The following is a 24097-nucleotide window of genomic DNA, read 5'->3' as shown; positions in this document are numbered from 1 at the left end:
TAAGTATTCAGACCCTTTACTCAGTACTTTGTTGAAACACCTTTGGCAGCGATTACAGCCTTGAGTCTTCTTGGGTATGACGCTACAAGCTTGGCACACCTGTATTTGTGGTGTTTCTCCCGTTCTTCTCTGCAGATCCTCTCAATCTCTTATCAGGTTGGATGGGCAACGTCGCTGCACAGCTATTTTCAGGTCTCTCCGGAGATGATAGATCGGGTTCAAGTTTGGGCTCTAGCTGGGCCACTCAAGGACATTCAGAGACTTGTCCCAAAACCACTCCTGCGTTGTCTTGACTGTGTGCTTAGGGTCGTTGTCCTGTTGGAAGGTGAACCTTCACCCAGTCTCAGGTCCTGAGCGCTCTGGAGCAGGTTTTCATCAAGGATCTCTCTTTGTACTTTGCTCCGTTCATCCTTCCCTTGATCCTGACGAGTCTCCCAGTCCTTGCTGCTGAAAAACATCCCCACAGCATGATGCTGCCACCACCATTCTTCACCATAGGGATGGTTCTAGGTTTCCTCCAGATGTGATGTTTGACATTCAGGCGAAATAATTCATTATTGGTTTCATCAGACCAGAGAATCTTGTTTCTCATGCTCTGAGAGTCCATTAGATGCCTTTTTGGCACACTCCAAGCAGGCTGTCATGCCTTTTACTGAGGCGTGGCTTCCATCTGGCAGCTCTACCATAAAGGCCTGATTGGTGGAGTGCTGCAGCGATGGTTGTCCTCAACCATCTCCACAGAGGAACTCTGGAGCTCTGTCAGAATGACCATCGGGTTCTTGGTCACCTCCCTGACCAAGGCCCTTCTCCCCAAATTGCTCAGTTTGGCTGGGCGGCCAGCTCTATGAAGAGTCTTGGTGGTTCCAAACTTCTTCCATTTAAGAATGATGGAGGCCACTGTTTTCTTGGTTACCGTTTCCCAGAGCTGTGAATCGATACAATCTTAGCATTCCATGGACAATTCCTTCCACCTCATGGCTTGGTTTTTGCTCTGACAACTGTGGGACCTTATATAGACAGGTGTGTGCCTTTCCAAATCATGTCCAATCAATTGAATTTACCACAGGTGGACTCCAATCAAGTTGTAGAAACATCTCAAGGATGATCAATGGAAACAGGATGCACCTGAGCTCAATTTCTAGTCTCATAGCGAAGGGTCTGAATTCTTATGTAAATAAGGTGTTTTATTTGTTTTTGTTTTTATACATTTGCAAATAATTCTAAAAACCTGTTTTCACTTTGTCATTTATGGGGTATTGTGGGTAGATTGATGATGGGGGAATTGTATAAATTTTAGAATAAGGCTGTAACAATGTGGGAAAAAGTTAAGGGGTCTGAATACTTTCCTAATGCCCTGTACATGTGTGCATACAGAGCTCCTAGCCTACTAGTGTGCATACAGAGCTCCAAGACCACGATTCCTCAAAGGAAGTAAATGACTGACACACATCCCCAGAGATAGGTCTATACATTTCTTTATTTTTGTATTGATCCACACAGTTTTCAATTCGCCAGTCTACTAAATAACAGACTGATTAACAGTTTCCATTTAATCTTTCATGCCAACTGGCAGCACAATGGGCAGACAGGTGACAATGGAAATATACTGCATCCTATAGGTAGAGGCAGGTGTATGGCTCTGGGTAGAGGGTGCTAAGCCAAAAGAGGAGAAGTGTGGGGGAAAATACCGAACATCTGCAGAGCAATTACATCTTAATGGGGACCATCGGGATTAGAGCTCACCATTTAGGTTTATTAGAATAATTACTAGACTGCAACACTAGTTCACTGTGGGTAATACCAGAACTATGATAGCTCAGTTGGTTTCAGCATGGGGCTGGCAACACCAGGGCAGTGTTCAGTAATGTAATTGTATGGATGATTTGTGCTCTGACTTGATTAAAGCTGGATATAATTATACTGCTTATTATGTTGTGGCATGAATGTTATTTTATGGAACTGTACATTGTTGTTGAACTGCTAATGGAATACCTGCATTGGTATTGTATGCTATGTATAAAATTGCAAATCAGTAGGGATAAAATGTTTACTTGATTAAAAATATATATATTTAAATGTAATTACTGGACAGAATTTAGGTTATACACTACTTGTAGAAAATCATGCATGCCATGCATTTTCCTGAATTATAGAATAGCTTAGATGTTTCCCCACTGCACATTATGGTGGGTTAACAAAAAAATTAAATAAATGTATGCTTCCTTCACAAGGCAGCATGGATGTCATGTCATAGTTCTGCCAATTCCTTAAGTCTAGGGCAGTGGGGTGTTGCATCTATTTTGGTCTCCCTTTTCAACCCTCCGTATCAGCTGGCTCAGAGGGAGGCAGCGAAGGCAGTCTGTCACCTCAGGGAGAAGCAGAGAGCTAGTTACAGTAGGGTAGCTAACCCACAGAGAAGCTCAAGCTACAGGTACAGTTGAAGTTGGAAGTTTACACACACTTAGGTTGGAGTCATTAAAACTCGTCTTTCAACCACTCTAAAAATGTCTTGTTAACAAATGATAGTTTTACAAATGATAGTTTTGTCAAGTCGGTTAGGACATCTACTTTGTGCATGACAAGTAATTTTTCCAACAATTGTTTACAGACAGATTATTTCACTTATAATTCACTATCACAATTCCAGTGGGTCAGATGTTTACATACACTAAATTGACTGTGCCTTTTAAACAGCTTGGGAAATTCCAGAAAATTATGTCATGGCTTTAGAAGCTTCTGATAGGCTAATTGACATAATTTGAGTCAATTGGAGGTGTACCTGTGGATGTATTTCAAGGCCTACCTTCAAACTCAGTGCCTCTGCTTGACATGGAAAATCAAAAGAAATCAGCCAAGACCAAAAAAATTATTGTAGACCTTCACAAGTCTGGTTTATCCTTGGGAGCAATTTCCAAATTCCTGAAGGTACCACGTTCATCTGTACAAACAATAGTATGCAAGTATAAACACCATGGGACCACGCAGCCGTCATACCGGTCAGGAAGGAGACGCGTTCTGTCTCCTAGAGATGAACGTACTGCGAAAAGTGCAAATCAATCCCAGAACAACAGCAAAGGACCTTGTGAAGATGCTGTAGGAAACAGGTACAAAAGTACCTATAGCCACAGTAAAACGAGTCTTATATCGACATCATCTGAAAGGCCGCTCAGCAAGGAAGAAGCCACTGCTCCAAAACCACCATTAAAAAAAAGCCAGACTACGGTTTACAACTGCACATGGGGACAAAGATCGTACTTTTTGGAGAAATGTCCTCTGGTCTGATGAAACAAAAATAGAGCTGTTTGGTCATAATGACCATTGTTATGTTTGGAGGAAAAAGAGGGAGGCTTGCAAGCCAAAGAACACCATCCCAACCGTGAAGCACGGGGATGGCATCATCATGTTGTGGGGGTGCTTTGCTGCAGGAGGGACTGGTGCACTTCACAAAATAGATGGCATCATAAGGATGGAAAATGATGTGGCTGTGTTGAAGCAACATCTCAAGACATCAGTCAGGAAGTTAAAGCTTGGTCTCAAATGTGTCTTCCAAATGGACAATGACCCCAAGCATACTTCCAAAGTTGTGGCAAAATGGCTTAAGGACAACAAAATCAAGGTATTGGAGTGGCCATCACAAAGCCCTGACCTCAATCCTATAGAACATTTGTGGGCATAACTGAAAAGCGTGTGCGAGCAAGGAGTCCTACAAACCTGACTCAGTTACAAAAATAAAATAAATAAAAGCTTAAACAAGTCATTCTCACTTCTATTATTCTGACATTTCACTTTCTTAAAATAAAATGGTGATCCCAACTGACCTAAGACAGGGAATTTTTACTAGGATTAAATGTCAGGAATTGTGAACAACTGAGTTTAAATGTTTTTGGCTAGGTTTATTTAAACGTCCGACTTCAACTGTACATGCTAATGAAGCAAACTGAATCAATAGCACACCCCTCTCTTACCTACTCCCTCTATTATCACAGCAATCATGACTCATCTTTGTACTGCGAACATACCGGTCAAATGTCCCCAGAGATATAGTTAGAGGAGGATGTCAGAGAAAGTAGAAAATAACGAGAAATTGAATGGAAGAGAGCAAGATGGGAAGGGGTGAAAGGGATAGCCAGGGAGAGGAGTAAAAAACCTGTTTGAGCAGATGTCAGAGAGGAGCTAAGAGAGAGTGAGGCTATGCAAGAGGGAGGGGAGGAGTAAAAGCCCTACTGTAGGATTTTATTCACCCATTCAGAGCGCAGAGGTAAGGCTGCTCACAGGTGATGTGCAAGAGTAGAGTGAAGAGGGGGGAGGATCAGTAGAGCGAGGGGGATAACTGAACCGCTGCCACTTCTCAACAAAGGAGCTCACACTAGTGAAGAGCCTCTCTCAGCCTCATCTCAGTTCGTCTCCCCAGATTCGCCCGCCTGGTCCAGTGTCATACAGGGCTTTCGAGATGCTTCGTTAGAACAGTGGGAGGCAGGAGGAGTGCGAATGTGGGGATGAAATGCGCAGTAATCAAAGAGAGAGGGAGATAAAAGGATATTGTTTCCATGAAGGGCAGATTGGAAGGGACACAGAGGATTGAGCGGGCACTCCGAGGCTGTGTGTGTTTGTGCGTTAGATTGCGTGTAAGTGTCAGCTTGGCTGCATGCCCCATCTGTGAGCTAATCTGGAATATGGATTTTGAAATGAGGAGCAGCACTTTAAGGTAAGAATCGAGACACCTCAAACTATAGCTGTCACTGAGAATATGCTCTATTATTAAGGAATTGTATATTTTTTTCCAGAGGGGAGAATTCTTGGCAACGGCACTTGTTTCAAATCTGTAACTGACATTTCTAACATAGGGAAGATTTCACTGGCATGACCCTTCAAAGTCTGTCTTCTCTTGCGCATACTGTATAGGCAGTAGTAGAGAATAGTAGATTTCATCATTCTCTTGTTTGAAAACCTCCCTGAAAAGGCATAGTCTTATTCTGTTGTGGATGGGGTATGTGGATGAGCGATATAGGGGAGAGAGGAAACTGGTTGAATTGAAATTAGTCGATGAGGTGGAGGCTGTGTGAGATTATCAGTGGGTGAGGAGTGTGGATGAGGTTGACCGAGCGGATAGCTCTGTGGATGAGGTGAGTTTTGTGGTAGTGTATGTGTGTGTATGTATATGCGCATGTGATAGTGGGGGATACAATTGAAAATGAAATGAATGGATAAAGTGTGCATAAGGTTGACGACATGACAGGTCTGTGGATGAGATGAACTGGATGGGATGACTTATGTAGATGTGTACTGCATTGTTGAGAAACATGATGAAACACGTCATGGATGAGAACTGCGGAAGAGGTGAACTGAATGGATGAGACTTATAGATCAGGGACTTGTCGTTTATCTATTGAGCTGTACTGACAAGGTGAGCTGAGGGTATGTATTTCTTCCAAGTGGATGAGCGCACTTTTGTAAGCTTGTGGATAAGGTAAGATATCGTGGACGTAGCCCTGCGGATTAGTGCTCGCGAAACCAATAACTTTATACACATCTCCCCTGACCTTCAACACGAGGAGTCCATCTGAATTATAAATGCACTATGCTACTGAATAGGTCTCCAGCCTGGACCTGCTGTCTGTCTATTCTGTCTGTCTGCTGGAGCTGCTAATGGAGGGGGAGAGGAGCCCAGTTTCCAGTAAAGAGGCAGTGCCCGCGCAGGGATGTGAAAGTGTATGTGAGGCGTTACCACAGCAACCTGTCGGGTGTGTTTGTTCCCCTGAGACAGAGAGGAGCAGAGTGGAGCAAAGAACTATCTCTTGTGAGGGGGGATGGGGGCTCCATATTGTTCTCTCATTGTTTTCATGCTCCTCTCTTTGCAGCCATTTATTCAAGAGATGCAGCTCGCAAAGGATTTATTTTGAGAAAGGTCTACAGCCACATCAGAGAAAGGATATGAGCTGTATTCAAGGGAGTGGCAGATCGATGAGAATAATAACTGTCAACACACTTAAGCATTTCCCTCTCTCGTACAGTGAATATGGATGGCATGCTACGTGGCACAGTTCTCTGGAGTAGTTGTGCCACTCATCTTCCTTTGCGGCAAGCTGGGGTGTTTGGTTATTGGCGACTCGGTTTGTAGTTCTGACAGGGAGACTAGGCTTCTCTGTAGTGTCTTTAGTCTGGGATAATTAGAATTGCAGATGTAGTCTTCCGTAGGCGTTCTTTTCAACAAACTCAAGGTTCTCCTGTCTGCGGTAAATAGTTTGACTCAGAAACACTTTTGTGCAGATGATTTACAAGAGCAAGGCCATACTCGTACGCACGAAGCGCTTATTTTGTCTCTCACCGGCAGGTACGCTACCCATAGTACCACTGACATCAGTTGGACTGCCATGAAACCTGAATTGGTACAGAATACCCACCCCCAAAACACACACACAACTGAATATGGAAGATACTTTCCAGTGAGCTAAATCTTCTGCCATGAGCGGACCAGAGCAGTCCGCTCACAGACTAAGATTTCTTATTTCAAGTTTATATTTTCTCCCCAATTTTCGATCTTGTCTCATCGCTGCAACTATCCAATGGCCTCGGGAGAGGCGAAGGTGTAGTCATGCGTCCTCCGAAACATGAGCCGCCTAACCACTTCCACCTTAACACCCGCCAGCTTAACCCGGAAGCCATCCACACCAATGTGTCGGAGGAAACACCGTTCAACTGGCTACCGGGGTCAGCCTGCAGGCACCCGGCCCGCCACAAGAGCCCAGTAAAGCCGGCCTAACCCTTCCCTAACCCGGACGACTCGCCGGGCCAATTGTACGCTGTCCTATGGGACTCCCTGCCAACAACCGTTTGTGGCACAGCCCGGGAATAAACCCGGGTCTGTAGTAATGCCTTTAGCACTGCGATGCAGTGCCTTAGACTGCTGCGCCACTCGGGAGGCCCACTCTTATTTCATTTTTAATAAACCATCTAGGATGATGTTGCTGTAACCCCACTGCTAGATGTTCCCTATGCTCAATATGTTAATATCTCCCACCACATGGATCATTCGTCAGGGACTTGGCAGATTGTGTTTGCATTTGTTTGTATTAAAAGTCAGATGTACCAACACGTGTGTTCCAGTGGAGGCTCCTCAGAGGACCATCCTCAGTGAATTTCATGAAAAATGTAAATGGTGAAACATTAAAAAAGTTATTATTTTTAGATAAAACTATACTTAATATAATCACGTCACCAAAATAATTGATTAAAACACACTGTGTTGCAATGAAGGTCTACAGTAGCCTCAACAGCACTCTGTAGGGTAGCACCATGGTGTAGCCGGAAGACCGCTAGCTTCCATCTTCTTCTGGGTGCATTGACTTCAATACAAAACCTAGAAAGCTTATCGTTCTCACCCCCTTCCATAGACTTACACAGTAATTATGACAACTTCCAAAGGACATCCTCCAACCTATCAGAGCTCTTGCAGCATGAACTGACATGTTGTGTCCACCCAATCAAAGGATCAGAGAATTAATCTCATACTGAAAGCATGAGCTACAGCTAACTAGCACTGCAGTGTATAAAATGTGGTGAGTAGTTGACTCAAAGAGCAAGAAAGACAGTAAGTCTTGAATAAATTAATTTCTTCCAAAATGAAGAAGCAAGAGAGGAATAGAGAGACAGATTTCGTCATTTTTATTCAATTTCAGTTTCACTTCCATAAAACTTCAAATTATTAGAATGGTACACAACACAAAACAGAACTTCCAGGTTAAGGGTCAGTGGCTCAAGCCCGTGAACAGGAATGACAGAAGGGGGAGTCAGATCGCTCTGAACGCCAGGTACTTTAATTTTGGTTTTCTATTTTCATTTGTTGCACTACAAGTACTGCCTGTTAATGTTAAGGAGGCAGCTACAGTAGCTGGATGATATTAACATCTTCAGTTTTTATTTAATTACATTTATTTTATTTAATCTGGGTGCTTACATAACCTATTAACACCCTGGTACTACCTGTAGCTCCTGTCTCCTCAGTCTGAGAACACTGAGAGAAAGGTATGTGTCGCAGATTACTCCTGTGTAGAAGTCCATAACATTAAATAAATAAAGCATCCTAAGGTTAATGCTATAGGTATTGTTATAAGGGAGTGAGACTATTGAAACATGTAACTTTCAGCATGTCTTTATGTGATGCAGATGGTTAGCTGAGCTGTGACGTATACTAGCGTTACATTATGGGAGATGTAGTTTTAGCTCTCTAAGGTCTGAATGGGGTAATGTGATTTCACGTTGTAGCTTGTTTGTATTAGTGTTTTTGTACATGAGTTGTTCTATTTTAATACTGTCAACACTGAAATCACCTAGCAATGTATTGGAGATGTGAGACAGGATACGTGTTTTACATTTCTTCATGCTCCTCTTTAGAATAACTTGTCATTGTTATGGTATAAGAGCTCATGAAGTGACATACAGTGTGCCTTGAGAAAGTATTCATACCCCTTGTCTTTACAAAGTGGGATTAAAATGTATTTATGTGTACATTTCTGTCAACAATGTACACAAAATACTTTAATCTCAAAGTGGAAGAAAAATTCTAATATTTGTATAAATAAAAAATATATATATACAGACAGACAGATTATTTCACTTATAATTCACTGATATTCCAGAAAATGGTGTCATGGCTTTAGAAGCTTCTGATAGGCTAATTGACATCATTTGAGACAATTGGAGGAGTACCTGTGGATGTATTTCAAGGCCTACCTTCAAACCCAGTGCCTCTTTGCTTGACATCATGGGAAAATCAAAAGAAAGTAGCCAAGACCTCAGAAAAATAATTGTAGACCTCCACAAGTCTGGTTCATCCTTGGGAGCAATTTCCAAATGCCTGAAGGTACCACGTTCATCTGTACAAACAATAGTATGCAATATAAACACCATGGGACCACGCAGCCATCATACCGGTCAGGAAGGAGACGCGTTCTGTCTCCTAGAGATGAACGTACTTTGGTGCCAAAAGTGCAAATCAATCCCAGAACAACAGCAAAGGACCTTGTGAAGATGCTGGAGGAAACGGGTAAATAAAAAGCCAGACTAAGGTTTGCAACTGCACATAGGGACAAAGATCATACTTTTTGGAGAAATGTCCTCTGGTCTGATGGGGGGGGGGCAGCATCATGTTGTGGGGGTGCTTTGCTGCAGGAGGGACTGGTGCACTTCACAAAATAGATGGCATCATGAGGAAGGACAATTATGTGGATATATTGAAGCAACATCTCAAGACATCAGTCAGGAAGTTGAAGCTTGGTCGCAAAAGGGTCTTCCAAATGGACAATGACCCCAAGCATACTTCCAAAATTGTGGCAAAATGGCTTAAGGACAACAAAGTCAAGGTATTGGAGAGGCCATCACAAAGCCCTGACCTCAATCCTATAGAAAATGTGTGGGCAGAACTGAACAAGTGTGTGCGAGCAAGGAGGCCTACAAACCTGACTCGGTTAAACCAGCTCTGTCAGGAGGAATGGGCCAAAATTCACCCAACTTATTGTGGGAAGCTTGTGGAAGGCTACCCGAAACATTTGACCCAAGTTAAACAATTTAAAGGCAATGCTATCAAATACTAATTGAGGGTATGTAAACTTCTAACCCACTGGGAATGTGATGAAATAAATAAAAGCTGAAATAAATCATTCTCTCTACTTTTATTCTGACATTTCACATTCTTAAAATAATTTGGTGATCCTACCTGACCTAAGACAGGGAATTTTTACTAGGATTAAATGTCAGGAATTGTGAAAAACTGAGTTTAAATGTATTTGGCTAAGGTGTATGTAAACTTCCGACTTCAACTGTATATATATATATATATACACACACACAGTACCAGTCAAAAGTTACATATTCAAGGGTTTTTCTTTTCTTTTTACTATGTTCTACATTGTAGAATAATAGTGAAGACATCAAGATGGCGCTGACAGAGATGGTCGCCTCGCTTCGTCCTTAAGAAACTATGCAGTATCCTTTGTTTTTTTCGGTATTATTTCTTACATTTGTAGCTCAGAAAATATACGTGTTATTACATACAGCCGGGAGGAACTATTGGATATAAGAGCGACGTCAACTCACCAAAGTTACGATGAGGAATACGACTTTCCCGAAGCGGATCCTTTGTTCGGACCACCACCAAGGACATTGGATCTAATCCCAGAAGCCGACCCAAAACGACGTCGCCACAGAAGAGGTAGACGGAGCGGCCTCCTGGTCGGACTTCGAAGGCATACACACCACCCACCGCTTCTGAGTATGTGAGGACCGCCACAGGAAAGGAAGACCCAGAGCTACCTCTGCTGCAGCGGATAAGTTCATTAGAGTTACCAGCCTCAGAAATTGCAGCCTAAATAAATGCTTCACAGAGTTCAAGTAACACACATCTCAACATCAACTGTTCAGAGGAGACTGAGTGAAACAGGACTTCATTGTTGAATTGCTGCAAAGAAACCACTACTGAAGGAAAAGCATTCCAGGTAAGGCTGGTTGAGAGAATGCCAAGAGTGTGCAAAGCTGTTATCAAGGCAAAGGGTGGCTACTTCAAAGAACCTAAAATATATTTTGATTTGTTCAAAACTTTTTTGGTTACATGATTCCATAGGTGTAATTGTTTTTGTTTTGATGTCTTCACATGTTAGAATGTCAATAGAAGTCAATACATGTTAGAATCACCGTTGGCAGTGATTACAGCCGTGAGTTTCTGGGTAAGTCTGTAAGAGCTTTCCACACCTGGATTGTGAAACATTTGCCCATTTATTATTTTCAAAATTCTTCAAGCTCTGTCAAATTGGTTGTTGATCATTGCTAGACAACCATTTTCAGGTCTGGCCATAGATGTTCAAGCAGATTTAAGTCAAAACTGTAACTCGGCCACTCAGGAACATTCACTGTCTTCTTGGAAAGCAACTCCAGTGTAGATTTGGCCTTTTGTTTTAGGTTATTGTCCTGCTGAAAGGTGAATTCATCTCCCAGTGCCTGTTGGAAAGCAGACTGAACCAGGTTTTCCTCTAGGATTTTTCCATTACGATCATTTTTATCCTGAAAATCTCCCCAGTCCTTAATGATTACAAACATGACCATAACATGATGCAGCCAGCACCTTGCTTGAAAATATGGAGAGTTGTACTTAGTAATGTGTTGTATTTGGATTTGACCCAAACATAACACTTTGTATTCAGCACAAAAAGTGTATTACTTTGCCACATTTTTGCAGTATAACTTTAGTGCCTTGTTGCAAATAGGATGCATGTTTTGGAATATTTTTATACTTATTTAGCCTTGCCCTATCAAAGGGGTTGAATACTTAATGACTGAAGACATTTCAGCTTTTCATGTTTAATTAATTTGTAAACATTTCAAAAAACATAATTCCACTTTGATATTATGGGATATTGTGTGTAGGCCAGTGACAAAACATCTCAAAGAGTGTAAATACTTTCTGAATGCACTGTATGTTCTGGAGGGTGCTTCCAGGGGTCATGATTTCCCAGGTTCTAGAATTTTCTCATAAAATTTCAACTTGAACACATTCCTTTATAGCTTGCTGGTCCAAATCTGTTTGGGATTTGGTGAACTCCTCCCAGCCATATTTGTTCACTGTCACGCCTAAGTAACATGCATGGCTTGGCAAGGAAAGACAGAGTTAGCTATACAGGCAGTGTTCTGTAGGTTGTTATTCAACTTCATATTGAAGCAAATTATGTAAGTTGTTGGTTACCCAACCGGCAACATTAAGTTCCCGAGGCAGGAAGCTAACTGCAGTGCCGACAGAATTTACCTGCTGTGCTGTGGTGGTAGCACACATACCAAGTGCTTGTTTGACAACAGTATGACAGGCATTATGTATGCCTGTCAACAGTATGACAGACACATTTCAAATCAAGATTTGACCTTCATAGCTCGCGAGTTTTACTCAACAGCATTTGTTGAGAGAACTCACTGGCCTGGCCTGACATGAAGTCCAAGAGCATAGTCCTTGCCATGGGCTGTGTGGGTGGATGACAGGCAAATCTGCAGCTTCTGCAGCTTTTTTTTTTTTAAGAATGACGACACTAGTCTGTTTCAGAGACTTTTCATGCCCTATAATCCTTGTGACCTATTTCATTTTACTTGCTGTTTATTTGATCCGAGGGCCATATCAGGAAATAACGTTTCTTTGAACCACCTGTATGTAACGATGAATACATTATAAACCAACCCTTGAAATCATATTGTTGATTTGTTGTTGATATAAAAATTAGACAAACTCCACGTAAATTCACTGAACTAGCTACGTTGATGTAATGCAATTAGCTTGATAAAGTAAGTTGTAATAACACGGAAACAAATTTGACTCGACCACTTTTTGCCCAGAGGCAAGGTCCCTGTTGCACATCACCACCGTTTACTGTTATATAGGTGCTGCCCGAGACAGGTTTTCCCCCCAAACTCTCTGCAAATAGAATAAAAATGCAATGTTTCTCATTATTCTCCAAGCTGATTAATCTGAGGTAAAATTTGGGTCCATGGAATGCTGGAGAGAGATTCGAGGAAAAAAATAATGAGAAAATGAAATATTTGGAGTGTTGACTGAATTCAGAGTTACTGTTGGGAGAGAGAGAACGAGCTTTGGGGACAGTGGGGTAGAGTAAATCTGTAGAAAGTGAGTATTTGACAAGCAAGTACAGGGAGAATGCTTTGGGAGTTTTGGCAGAACACATTTATGAGCATTGCATTGCAGTAATGAGCAAGTGAGCTGGAAGCCACTGTTGAGACAGTGAGAATTTGAAGAGGGAGTGTTGCAAGTGTGTTACTTTTCCCTATTCTTGTGAAATGTGTTAGCATTCCTTGTCACTTGGATTGTCAGCTGCTTTGGGGATTAATTAGCATACCAGCATCTGATATGTATCCACTGCAGTGTGACTTTTCCCCAATCTAAAGGTTTATAGTGCCCAGCACACCCTTAAAGGTATAGGTCACTTTACTTCTAAATTATACTTAACTTGGGGCTGGTAGTGAAAAAAAGACATAAGGAAAAACAGAAAAAAACACTTTATTTTGATGTATCAAAACACTTTATTTGTGGTTCATAAAGCCCACATAACACTGTCATAATAATTACATAATAGACAGATGACAGATGATGGTCGTGGCAGCTGGTGTCGTATAACAACTGTGCCTGTCACGTCTCAATCCCTTTTTTTTCACACCTCTTAACATTTTCAATAGCTCATTCTTGGATCATTCGCATTAAACACAATTCTGTGGAGAGAGAGAGATGACTGAGTCATTGCAAAAGAAGACCAATGTGATAGAACTCATAACAGACCCCAGCCAACTTTTTGAATAATCATCTACATGACTTAATTTACCATCTTCCAAAACTTAATCAGGAGGAACTAATTAGGCGCTAGATTACTTTATAAGATGACTACAAATACTGTACATGGCGAATGAGATGGCTACCACAGTTAATGCTTATTATATTTTTATGAATCCTATTTACCATGCAAATCTACATCTTGTGAATACCAGATATATTTGGCAAGCAACAAGGCATAGTAATTTGATCATATTACAGTAAATGAAACAGACAGCGCACTCACTGTAAAGCAAACAGTTATTTTTCAGGCACAGTGAAACAAGGCTTGTTTTCTGGCTTGCTGGTGGAAATCTGGATCTGTGGTAATTGGTGTTTTTTCTTTAGCTTAAGGCACACATTTACAGTGACAGACAGATGCAGTAATAGTTTATGAAACCATACGAGAAAGGACAATATGAAAAGAACAGATCTGAGCCAGAACTGTTACGATTCAGGTTGGCACAATAGGTTGAAAAGGGCAGAGTTGGGTAGGTTACTTTCTAAATGTAATCTGTTAGTTACAGGTTACCTGTCCAAAATTGTAATCAGTAACGTAACTTTGGATTACCCAAACTCTGTAATTTCTTTCCCCTTAAGAGGCATTAGAAGAAGACAAAAATGTATGTTACCAATTAAACAACATCTAGTACAGGATAAATCAATGTTAAAGTTTACATGGCTGGCCATATATGGATCATACATTTTACTTTATGGTTTGGTTATGTAGGCTTCTTCTAACCCATAGCTTTCTACTACATATAATATGATTAAATTAAATTGTTACATTTAAAACCTAAGTCTATTAGAATTCCAGTCATTCCAATAAATGTTATGCCTCTTGATCTTCAAGAATAGGACTTGGAAATATGAATATATAGATTAGCCAAATTGTTTTACCTGAGCATAACCCCAAAACTAAGGACTTATTAGCCAGGCCTACTCTGTTGTTTATGATTTTGTTGTCATGGAGGACTGATTGGGCTCATTGATTCGAGTTGAAAAATAAATGCTGCGCTCATGGAATGACATGCTCTGAGCACGACTGAAAAGTCCTATTTACATGTGACAAATGAATGCCATATACTGCATTTGCTATAGGCCTATTGTTTACCTTTTTGTTAGTGACACTTTGACATCTTGATAATATGCAGCTGTTTAAAGGGCAAATCCACAGATGAAACAATAACAAAATGGTCCACCCCGCCTCTGTTTTGGTAAAAAGCTGAGGGATGGGCCTGGAGAAATGTAACCACTCTCAGATTAATAGACAGCTATGGATGCAAGGACTGACCATCCAAGATATCAAAATTGTTTTAACCATGTTATTAGGCTATACAGTGTTTGTTTACATTTACAATGTTTACAAACATTGGAGTAAAACAAGCTTATATTTTGGGTTCTCATGGAGTGTGACACTTGAACTAAGCTCATGATGCATTTAGAAGTTATTTTCTTCAAGAATCAATGGATATACAGTATCAGTCAAAAGTGTGGACACCTACTCATTCAAGAGTTTTTTGTTATTTGTACTATTTCTACATTGTAGAATCATAGTGAAGACAACAACATTAAAAATGACACATGGAATCATGTAGTAACTAAAAAAAAGTGTTAAACAAGTCAAACATATATTTTATATTTGAGATTATTCAAAGTAGCCACCCATTGCTTTGACAGTTTTGCACATTCTTGGCATTCTCTCAATTAGTTTCTTGAGGTAGTCACCTGGAATGCAACAGGTGTGCCTTGTTAATTTGTGGAATTTCTTTCCTTGGTTTGAGCCAATCGGTTGTGTTGTGACAAGGTAGGGGTGATATACAGAAGATAGCGCTATTTAGTAAAAGACCAAGTCCATATTAGGGCAAGAAAAAAGCTCAAATAACCAAAGAGGCATTCTCTCAACCAGCTTCACCTGGAATTATTTTTCAACAGTCTTGAAGGAGTTCCCACATATGCTGATCACTTGTTGGCTGCTTTTCCTTCACTCTGCGGTCCAACTCATCCCAAACCATCTCAATTTGGTTGAGGTCGGGTGATTGTGGGGGCCAGGTCATCTGATGCAGCACCATCACTCCCCTTCTTGGTCAAATAGCCCTTACACAGCCTGGAGGTGTGTTTTCGGGTCATTGTCCTTTTGAGAAACAAATTATATCCCCACTAAGCGCAAACGGGATGGCATATCGCTGCTGAATGCTGTGGTAGCCATGCTGGTTAAGTGTGCCTTGAATTCTAAATAAATCACTGACAGTGTCACCAGCAAAGCACCCCCACACCATCACACCACCTCCTCCATGCTTCACAGTGTGAACCACACATGCGGAGATCATCCGTTCACCTACTCTGCATCTCACAAAGACACGGCGGTTGGAACCAAAAATCTCACATTTGAACTCAGACCAAAGAACAGATTTCCACCGGTCCAATGTCCAGTGCTCGTGTTTCTTGGCCCAAGCAAGTCTCTTCTTCTTATTGGTGTCCTTTAGTAGTAGTTTATTTGCAGCAATTCAACAATGAAGTCCTGTTTCACTCAGTCTCCTCTGAACAGTTGATGTTGAGATGTGTCTGTTACTTGAACTCTGTGAAGTATTTATTTGGGCTGCAATCTGAGGTGCAGTCAACTCTAATGAACTTATCTTCAGCAGCAGAGGTAACAATTGGTCTTCCTTTCCTGTGGTGGTCCTCATTAGAGCCAGTTTCATCATAGAGCTTGATGGTTTTTGCGACTTTACTTGAAGAAAAAATACATTTCTTTGCAGCGATTCGACCATGAAGGCCTGATTCACCCATTATCCTATGAACAGTTGATGTTGAGATGTTGACTGACCTTCATGTCTTGAAGTAATGATGGACTGTCATTTCTCTTTGCTTATTTGAGCTGATCTTGCCATAGTATGGACTTGGTCTTTTACAAAATAGGGCTATCTTCTGTATACCACCCCTACCTTGTCACAAAACAAGTGATTGGCTCATACACATTTAGGGAAAGAAATTCCACAAATTGACTTTAAACAATGCACACCTGTTAATTGAAATGCATTCCAGGTGACCACCTCATGAAGCTGGTTGAGAGAATGCCAAGTGTGTGCAAAGCTGTCATCAAGTGTGGCTACTTTGAAGAATCACAGATATACAATATATTTTGTTTTGTTTAACACTTTTTTGGTTATTACATGATTCCATATGTGTTATTTTATAGTTTTGATGTCTCCACTATTATTCTACAATGTAGAAAATAGTTAAAAAATGAAGAAAAAGCCTGGAGTGTGTAGCTGTGTCCAAACTTTTAACTGGTACTATATTTATAATTTCTTAGTCCAAAAATGGATGTAGCAACTACAGATTGACGCTTTTAAGTCCATCAAAAGTGTGCGAGTTTTAGCATGTATCCATTAGGCCTATGGATTTTTTTATGAGCATTAATTATATTGATTAATAAAAGCCCCACTTTTATTCCATAGGTTGGCATCCACACTATGCAGCTGTTGCAAAAGCGCATTTTTCACTGGTTTCAAAAACAACGATTGATAGGCAGCTTAAACTTCTTGAATTCAACCATTATTGGGCTCAAATACATATTTAGATGTGTGGACAGCCATCCACAATCCGTAAGGTGCAAATAGCTAAATGAGAGAGCAGCAGTGTGATTCATATCAATGCGCTATGTAGATATCAATAGTAAGTGATAGCCGTATCGCCGTAGACTACACCACTGTCATTCTTAACTTCAAGTGTTTATTCAAGTTCAGTAATCTTTGGATGCCGACAGCAGTTGCACCATTGGAAGATAAAGCTTGGACTGGAGCCTACAAAAGCTATTTTCCCGCGATCCATCAAACACATTTGGCGTGTCATCATAGTGGTCTCTGACTTGTGGTCAGACTTGCTCAGGTGGACAAATCTAAACTTGCGCCTTTTTTTCAGTGCTGATTTGAATGTAATTGAGAACAGAGAAGTGTCTTATTATTATTTTCCGCAAACATCCTTTCTGAATTTAAAAGTAATCATCAAAGTAATCAAGTTTTTCAAAAGTATCTGTAATCTGATTACAAGATTTTTGTGGGTAACCGGTTAGTTACCGTTTTTTTGTAATCCCTTACATGTAATCCGTTACTCCCCAACCCTGGAATAGAGTTTAGGGATTTTCCATTCTTTATTTAAACGTCTTGCTTCAGTTTTACATCAGTCACACCTGTAGGCCAATATCAGACAGTAGGGCTAAATCCTAGTGCCAAATTACATAACAGCTTTACAGGTCATACAACAGAATATTGTGGGCATTCATCCACTTCAAGTGAAGTGGAACTGAAACATTTATCTTAAAGTTGTGTATTACCCTGCCAAGCAGTGACAGAGAAATGACAGAAGCGGTGGTCTTTCTCCACTCAATGTAGTTTTCACACAGAGAATAATGGAAGCCAGTCAGGACAAATTCTGTGACTAACAGTATAAACTGCTAATCCCTTGGTATGATTTGATGACGGGAGAGTGTTAATCCTTTGATATGATTCAGTGCCAGTGAGGACTGCTTAATCCCTTGGCATGAGTCTGATGGAAGAGGAAGGGATGCTAACTGGCTCTTCAGGAATAAAACAAGAGCATGCCGGGAAGCAGGGCCAGTCGCTCCAAAGGACTTCCTGTTGTTATCTGGTAGCCATTGTGACAATTCAAGGAGGGTTGTCAGCATCTTCTGTAGTTCTTTCAGGTGAAAATGAATGCTTGAAAGGCCCAGTGCAGTCAAATGTGATTTTCCTGTGTTTTTATACATATTTCCACACTATGAGTTTGGAATAATACCGTGAAAATTATGATAATGCCCTTAGAGCTGTTTGAAAAGACCGCCTGAAATATCAGCTTGTTTTGTTAGGACGGTTTTGGCCTGCCTGGTGACATAGCCAGGTAGTAAATTAGTTAGACCAATAAGAAAGAGAGTTCCAAACCTTTCTGCCAATAACAGCTAGTTTTCAGTTTTCCACTCCCCACTCAGACCACTCCCAGACATGCTCTTTACTAAGCTATTTTTGTTTATTTTTGACCATTTTGATTTAAAATAATCACAGTAAGGTACTTCATTGTTACCCAGAAATTATTTAATATTTAGATAAAAACAGCTGCATTGGAACTTCAATGAATCTCAATCCAACATTTTGATCAAAAGAGGAATATCCATGGATTTTACATGAATGACGTGCTGGAATTGCCTTTTCAAGCCTTCGTGACAATGAAATAGACTACATGGAAGAATGCATCTAATGGATGTAATTATTTATTCATTCATACATTCATCATCAGAGAGTCATATTTTGATCATATAACTTGGTGTGTGGAATCACTGCACTCAAGACATTCACAGCCAGGCATTTTACATTTATGACGAGTTGGAAACTCGAAAGGCACCCGCACATCTGAGCTATCTTTTTTGCAGATGCATGGTAACATATGAATAAAATGTAATAAAAAAAAGAACCCGGATGAGGAGTTGGAACAATGAATATTGGATGAACAAGCCATGACATATTTCCCACTGTTTTACGGCTCCGGCAAGCTTCCCTTGTTCTCATTTGCTCTGAAATCCACTGTTGAATCTCATAAACCAGAACTTGGGTGGTCAATATTTTGGATCAATATGGTATATGGCACCACATAACTGCAACATCCTTCCACGTGGGCATATACAAATGTTTCCCCAGAGCTTTGTGGGAACCATAAAATGTTTACAAGGAGAGAGTGCACTTTAAATAGTTGTTTTATTTGTTATAGCCTCTGGATAGAGGCTGACTCTTAACCTTTGAAATGGTCCATTTCTGTCATCTTTCTGTGTCAGTTTATGTTGACAGTTGCAGACACAAAGCATTTAAGAAGGCAATATATTACCACATTTCACTGCTGTTTCAGGCTGCAAATGGCAATATTCATAAAAGCTAACCATCATGTTAGGACTTTTACATCCTTTATATTGCTGTTTCATGCTACATAGCTCTGTTAACAGTGTATGAATCAATACTCTGTGTTTTATATAGAAAGGTGGAAAAACTTTTGGTGTGACATTCTTTTTTAAGAGCCTCAAGTGGGTTAGAAAGAAAGTGGGCTCTGAAACAGTGGCGGTATACACCATGAAAAATGGATGAGTTCTACCTTCTGAGACTAAAATTAGAGCGAAACCTAATACACAGTGTCCTTCAAGTCACACTTGATTTACAAACAAGGAAATAAATCTGGCATTCAACAGAACATCCAGACAAGATCGGTGGGAAAAATGTAATGCCAGTCGCCACGCCATGGAAAATGTTTTATTTTCCTGTTGTGGGAACCTAAGAAAAAACACAATCTTTCCAACCATACATTACACACAGCCTGGTTTATTTTATAATTATCGTAATCGCTCTCTGGAGAGAATACAAATAGCAAAACTATCATGCAAGCTCCCTGTATGATCTACTGCATGACATAATTACTTGCATCAGGTAATACAGGTGGTTATGTCACAGTATACCCCATGTCAACATGTGCTGGTAGACTAAGCATCCCTAAGCACTTTTGCAATGCTTATGTCTGTTTAATGCATTGCTTGCTTTTGACCATGAAGTTCCCTTTTAAGGAAATTTGCTCAAAACCCTTATTCACCTATCCACTCAAACAACAACAGACAAATATTTGCTTTGCGTTTTTGAATCGAAAAACTAGGGGCATTGTAAGCCGCCTGCAACAGACCTTGTATACTCTACAGGGCTGTAGGAGAGAGAGAGGCTGTTGAGTTGATTGTTCTACAACACAATGCTTGAGAGCAGGCAGGTCCAGTGTTGCAGAAAGGAGCTATTTAATTGTTGCGAATGCACAAGCACTAATTAGCACAGAAGGGTACAGATTAACTGTAAAATCTCAGCACCGCTATGATAACCGGGTTGACGTTTGGTATTTATTAGGATCCCCATTAGCCACTACAAAAGCATCAGCTTCTCTTCCTGGGGTCCACATCAAACATGCTCTGCTATTCTTGGGTACCGGAAAGACCTTTGCCTCCCATGTCTTCTAGGCTTAAATTGAAGATGTGGCAAACAGGAGTCACAATGTATTCCGCTACCAACCACAGCAATTTACCATCCAGGTTGTCAGTACCAGGTGGCTTGTCCTTATTTATAGATAGCAAAAATAAATTCACCTCTTCCACACCCACTTTGTGGAACTCAAAACTACAGTGCTTGTCTTTCATTATTTGGTTCATTATGCATGAATATGAACTCTCAACATTTAGTTTTCTGCATGTCATACCTAAGTTTGCTAATCTTGTCAACAAAAAAGTGATTAAAGTGGTTGGCAATATCAAAGGGTTTTGTTATGAACAAGCCATCTGCCTCAATGAAAGATGAGGCCGAGTTTTTTTTCTTGCCTAGAATTTATTTAAAGTACTCCAGAGCTTTTTACTATCATTCTTTATATAATTTATCTTTGTTCCTTAGTGTAGTTTTTTATTTTTGTTTAGTTACGTGATTGTGCGCTCTGCAGGACATTTAAATTGATGTTTGCAATTTCCGAAGCAAAAATTACAGTATGCCTGAAATGTGGTCTCATATGTACACAAGCAAAGTACCGATATATATATATATATACAGTTGAATTCAGAAGTTTACATACACCTTTGCCAAATACATTTAAACTCAGTTTTTCACAATTCCTGACATTTAATCCTAGTAAAAATTCCCTGTCTTAGGTCAGTTAGTATCACCACTTTATTTTAAGAATGGGAAATGTCAGAATAATAGTAGAGAGAATGATTTATTTCAGTTTGTATTTCTTTCATCACATGCCCAGTGGGTCAGAAGTTTACATACACTAAATTAGTATTTGGTAGCATTGCTTTTAAATTGTTTAACTTGGGTCAAACGTTGTGGTTAGCCTTCCACAAGCTTCCCACAATAAGTTGGGTGAATTTTGGCCCATTCCTCCTGACAGAGCTGGTGTAACTGAGTCAGGTTTGTAGGCCTCCTTGCTCGCACACACCTTTTCAGTTCTGCCCACACATTTTCTATGGGATTGAGGTCAGGACTTTCTGATGGCCACTCCAATACCTTGACTTTGTCGTCCTTAAGCCATTTTGCCACAACTTTGGAAGTATGCTTGGGGTCATTGTCCATTTGGAAAACCCATTTGCGACCAAGCTTTAACTTCCTGACTGATGTCTTGAGATGTTGCTTCAATATATCCACATAATTGTCCTTCCTCATAATGCCATCTATTTTGTGAAGTGCACCAGTCACTCCTGCAGCAAAGCACCCACACAACATGATGCTGCCACCCCTGTGCTTCACGGTTGGGATGGTGTTCTTCGGCTTGCAAGCATCCCCCTTTTTCCTCCAAACATATCGATGGTCATTATGGCCAAACAGTTGTATTTTTGTTTCATCAGACCAGAGGACGTTTCTCCAAAAAGTACGATCTTTGTCCCCATGTGCAGTTGCAAACCGTAGTCTGGCTTTTTTATGGCGGTTTTGGAGCAGTGGCTTCTTCCTTGCTGAGCAGCCTTTCAGGTTATGTCGATATAGGACTCGTTTTACTGTGGATATAGATACTTTTGTACCTGTTTCCTCCAGCATCTTCACGAGGTCCTTTTCTGTTGTTCTGGGATTGATTTACACTTTTCGCAGTACGTTCATCTCTAGGAAACAGAACGCTTCTCCTTCCTGAGCGGTATGACGGCTGCGCGGTCCCATGGTATTTATACTTGCATACTATTGTTTGTACAGATGAACGCGGTACCTTCAGGTATTTGGAAATTGCTCCCAAGGATGAACCAGACTTGTGGAGGTCTACAATTATTTTTGTGGAGGTCTACAATTATGTGTCTGCTTATTTTTTTGATTTTCCCATGATGTCAAGAAAAGAGGCACTGAGTTTGAAGGTAGGCGTTGAAATACATCCACAGGTACACCTCCAATTGTCTCAAATGATGTCAATTAGCCTATCAGAAGCTTCTAAAGCCATGACATAATTTTCTGGAATTTTCCAAGCTGTCAACTTAATGTATGTTAACTTCTGACCCACTGGAATTGTGATACAGTGAGTTATAAGGGAAATAATCTGTAAACAATTGTTGGAAAAATTATTTGTCTAATGCACGAAGTAGATGCATTACACAAATAGATGCAAACTATAGTTTGTTAACAAGACATTTGTGGAGTGGTTGAAAAACGAGTTTTAATGACTCCAACCTAAGTGTATGTAAACTTCCGACTTCAACTGGATGTATATACAGTCGTGGCCAAAAGTTGAGAATGACACAAATATTAATTTCCACAAAGTTTGCTGCTTCAGTGTCTTTAGATATTTTTGTCAGGTGTTACTATGAAATACTGAAGCATATATACCAGCATTTCATAAGTGTCAAAGGCTTTTATTGACAATTACATGAAGTTGATGCAGAGTAAATTTTTGCACTGTTGACCCTTCTTTTTCAAGTCCTCTGCAATCCGCCCTGGCATGCTGTCAATTAACTTCTGGGCCACATCTTGACTGATGGCAGCCCATTCTTGCATAATCAATGCTTGGAGTTTGTCAGAATTTGTGGGTTTTTGTTTGTCCACGCGCCTCTTGAGGATTGATTACAAGTTCTCAATGGGATTAAGGTCTGGGGAGTTTCCTGGCAATGGACCCAAAATATCGATGTTTTGTTCCCCGAGACACTTAGTTATCACTTTTGCCTTTTGGCAAGGTGCTCCATCATGCTGGAAAAGGTATTGTTCATCACCAAACTGTTCCTGGATGGTTGGGAGAAGTTGCTCTCGGAGGTTGTGTTGGTACCATTCTTTATTCATGGCTGTGTTTAGGCAAAATTGTGAGTGAGCCCACTCCCTTGGCTGAGAAGCAACCCCACACATGAATGGTCTCATGATGCTTTACTGTTGGCATGACACTGGACTGATGGTAGCGCTCACCTTATCTTCTCCGGACAAGCTTTTTTCCGGATGCCCCAAACAATCGGAAAGGGGATTCATCAGAGAAAATGACTTTATCCCAGTCCTCAGCAGTCCAATCCCTGTACATTTTGCAGAATATCAGTCTGTCCCTGATGTTTTTCCTGGAGAGAAGTAGCTTCTTTGCTGCCCTTCTTGACACCAGGCCATCCTCCAAAAGTCTTCGCCTCACTGTGCGTACAGATGCACTCACACCTGCCTGCTGCCATTCCTGAGCAAGCTCTGTACTGGTGGTGCCCCGATCCCGCAGCTGAATCAACCTTAGGAGACGGTCCTGGCGCTTGCTGGACTTTCTTGAAAGCCCTGAAGCCTTCTTCACAACAATTGGACCGGCTCTCCTTGAAGTTCTTGATGATCCAATAAATGGTTGATTTAGGTGCAATCTTACTGGCAGCAATATCCTTGCCTGTGAAGCCTTTTTGTGCAAAGCAATGATGAAGGCACGTGTTTCCTTGCATGCAACCATGTTTGACAGAGGAAGAACAATGATTCCAAGCACCACCCTCCTTTTGAAGCTTCCAGTCTGTTATTCGAACTCAATCAGCATGACAGAGTGATCTCCAGCCTTGTCCTCGTCAACACTCACACCTGTGTTAACGAGAGAATCACTGACATGATGTTAGCTGGTCCTTTTGTGGCAAGGCTGGAATGCAGTGGAAATGTTTTTTTGGGATTCAGTTAATTTGCATGGCAAAGAGGGACTTTGCAATTAATTGCAATTCATCTGATCACTCTTCATAACATTCTGGAGTATATGCAAATTGCCATCATTCAAACT

At 40.7% G+C, this 24097-nt stretch overlaps 2 protein-coding genes across 3 annotated transcripts in view; both read left to right on the top strand.

Annotated features, from left to right (window-relative positions):
* The first annotated feature begins 4547 nt into the window (after positions 1-4547).
* The window catches only part of c9orf72 (C9orf72-SMCR8 complex subunit), a 65974-nt gene continuing 46424 nt past the window's right edge, over positions 4548-24097 (top strand). Inside the window, exon 1 of the mRNA XM_055865114.1 lies at positions 4548-4705. Coding sequence (XP_055721089.1) covers positions 4548-4705 — 158 coding nt within the window. The remainder of the gene's footprint in view (positions 4706-24097) is intronic.
* The window catches only part of lingo2b (leucine rich repeat and Ig domain containing 2b), a 37342-nt gene continuing 17859 nt past the window's right edge, over positions 4615-24097 (top strand). The window contains exon 1 of one of the 2 annotated variants that reach the window (XM_055865110.1): positions 4615-4705. The gene's annotated coding sequence lies outside the window, so the exon portion shown is untranslated. Of the gene's footprint in view, positions 4706-4739; positions 5124-24097 lie in introns of those variants that run through there. The other variant, XM_055865111.1, reaches the window with a different exon arrangement.

This window comes from Salvelinus fontinalis, chromosome 16 (genome assembly GCF_029448725.1).
Source record: "Salvelinus fontinalis isolate EN_2023a chromosome 16, ASM2944872v1, whole genome shotgun sequence".
Lineage (NCBI taxonomy): Eukaryota > Metazoa > Chordata > Actinopteri > Salmoniformes > Salmonidae > Salvelinus > Salvelinus fontinalis.
The sequence above is the reverse complement of the archived record's forward strand: the minus strand, read 5'-3'. Positions and strand labels throughout refer to the sequence as shown.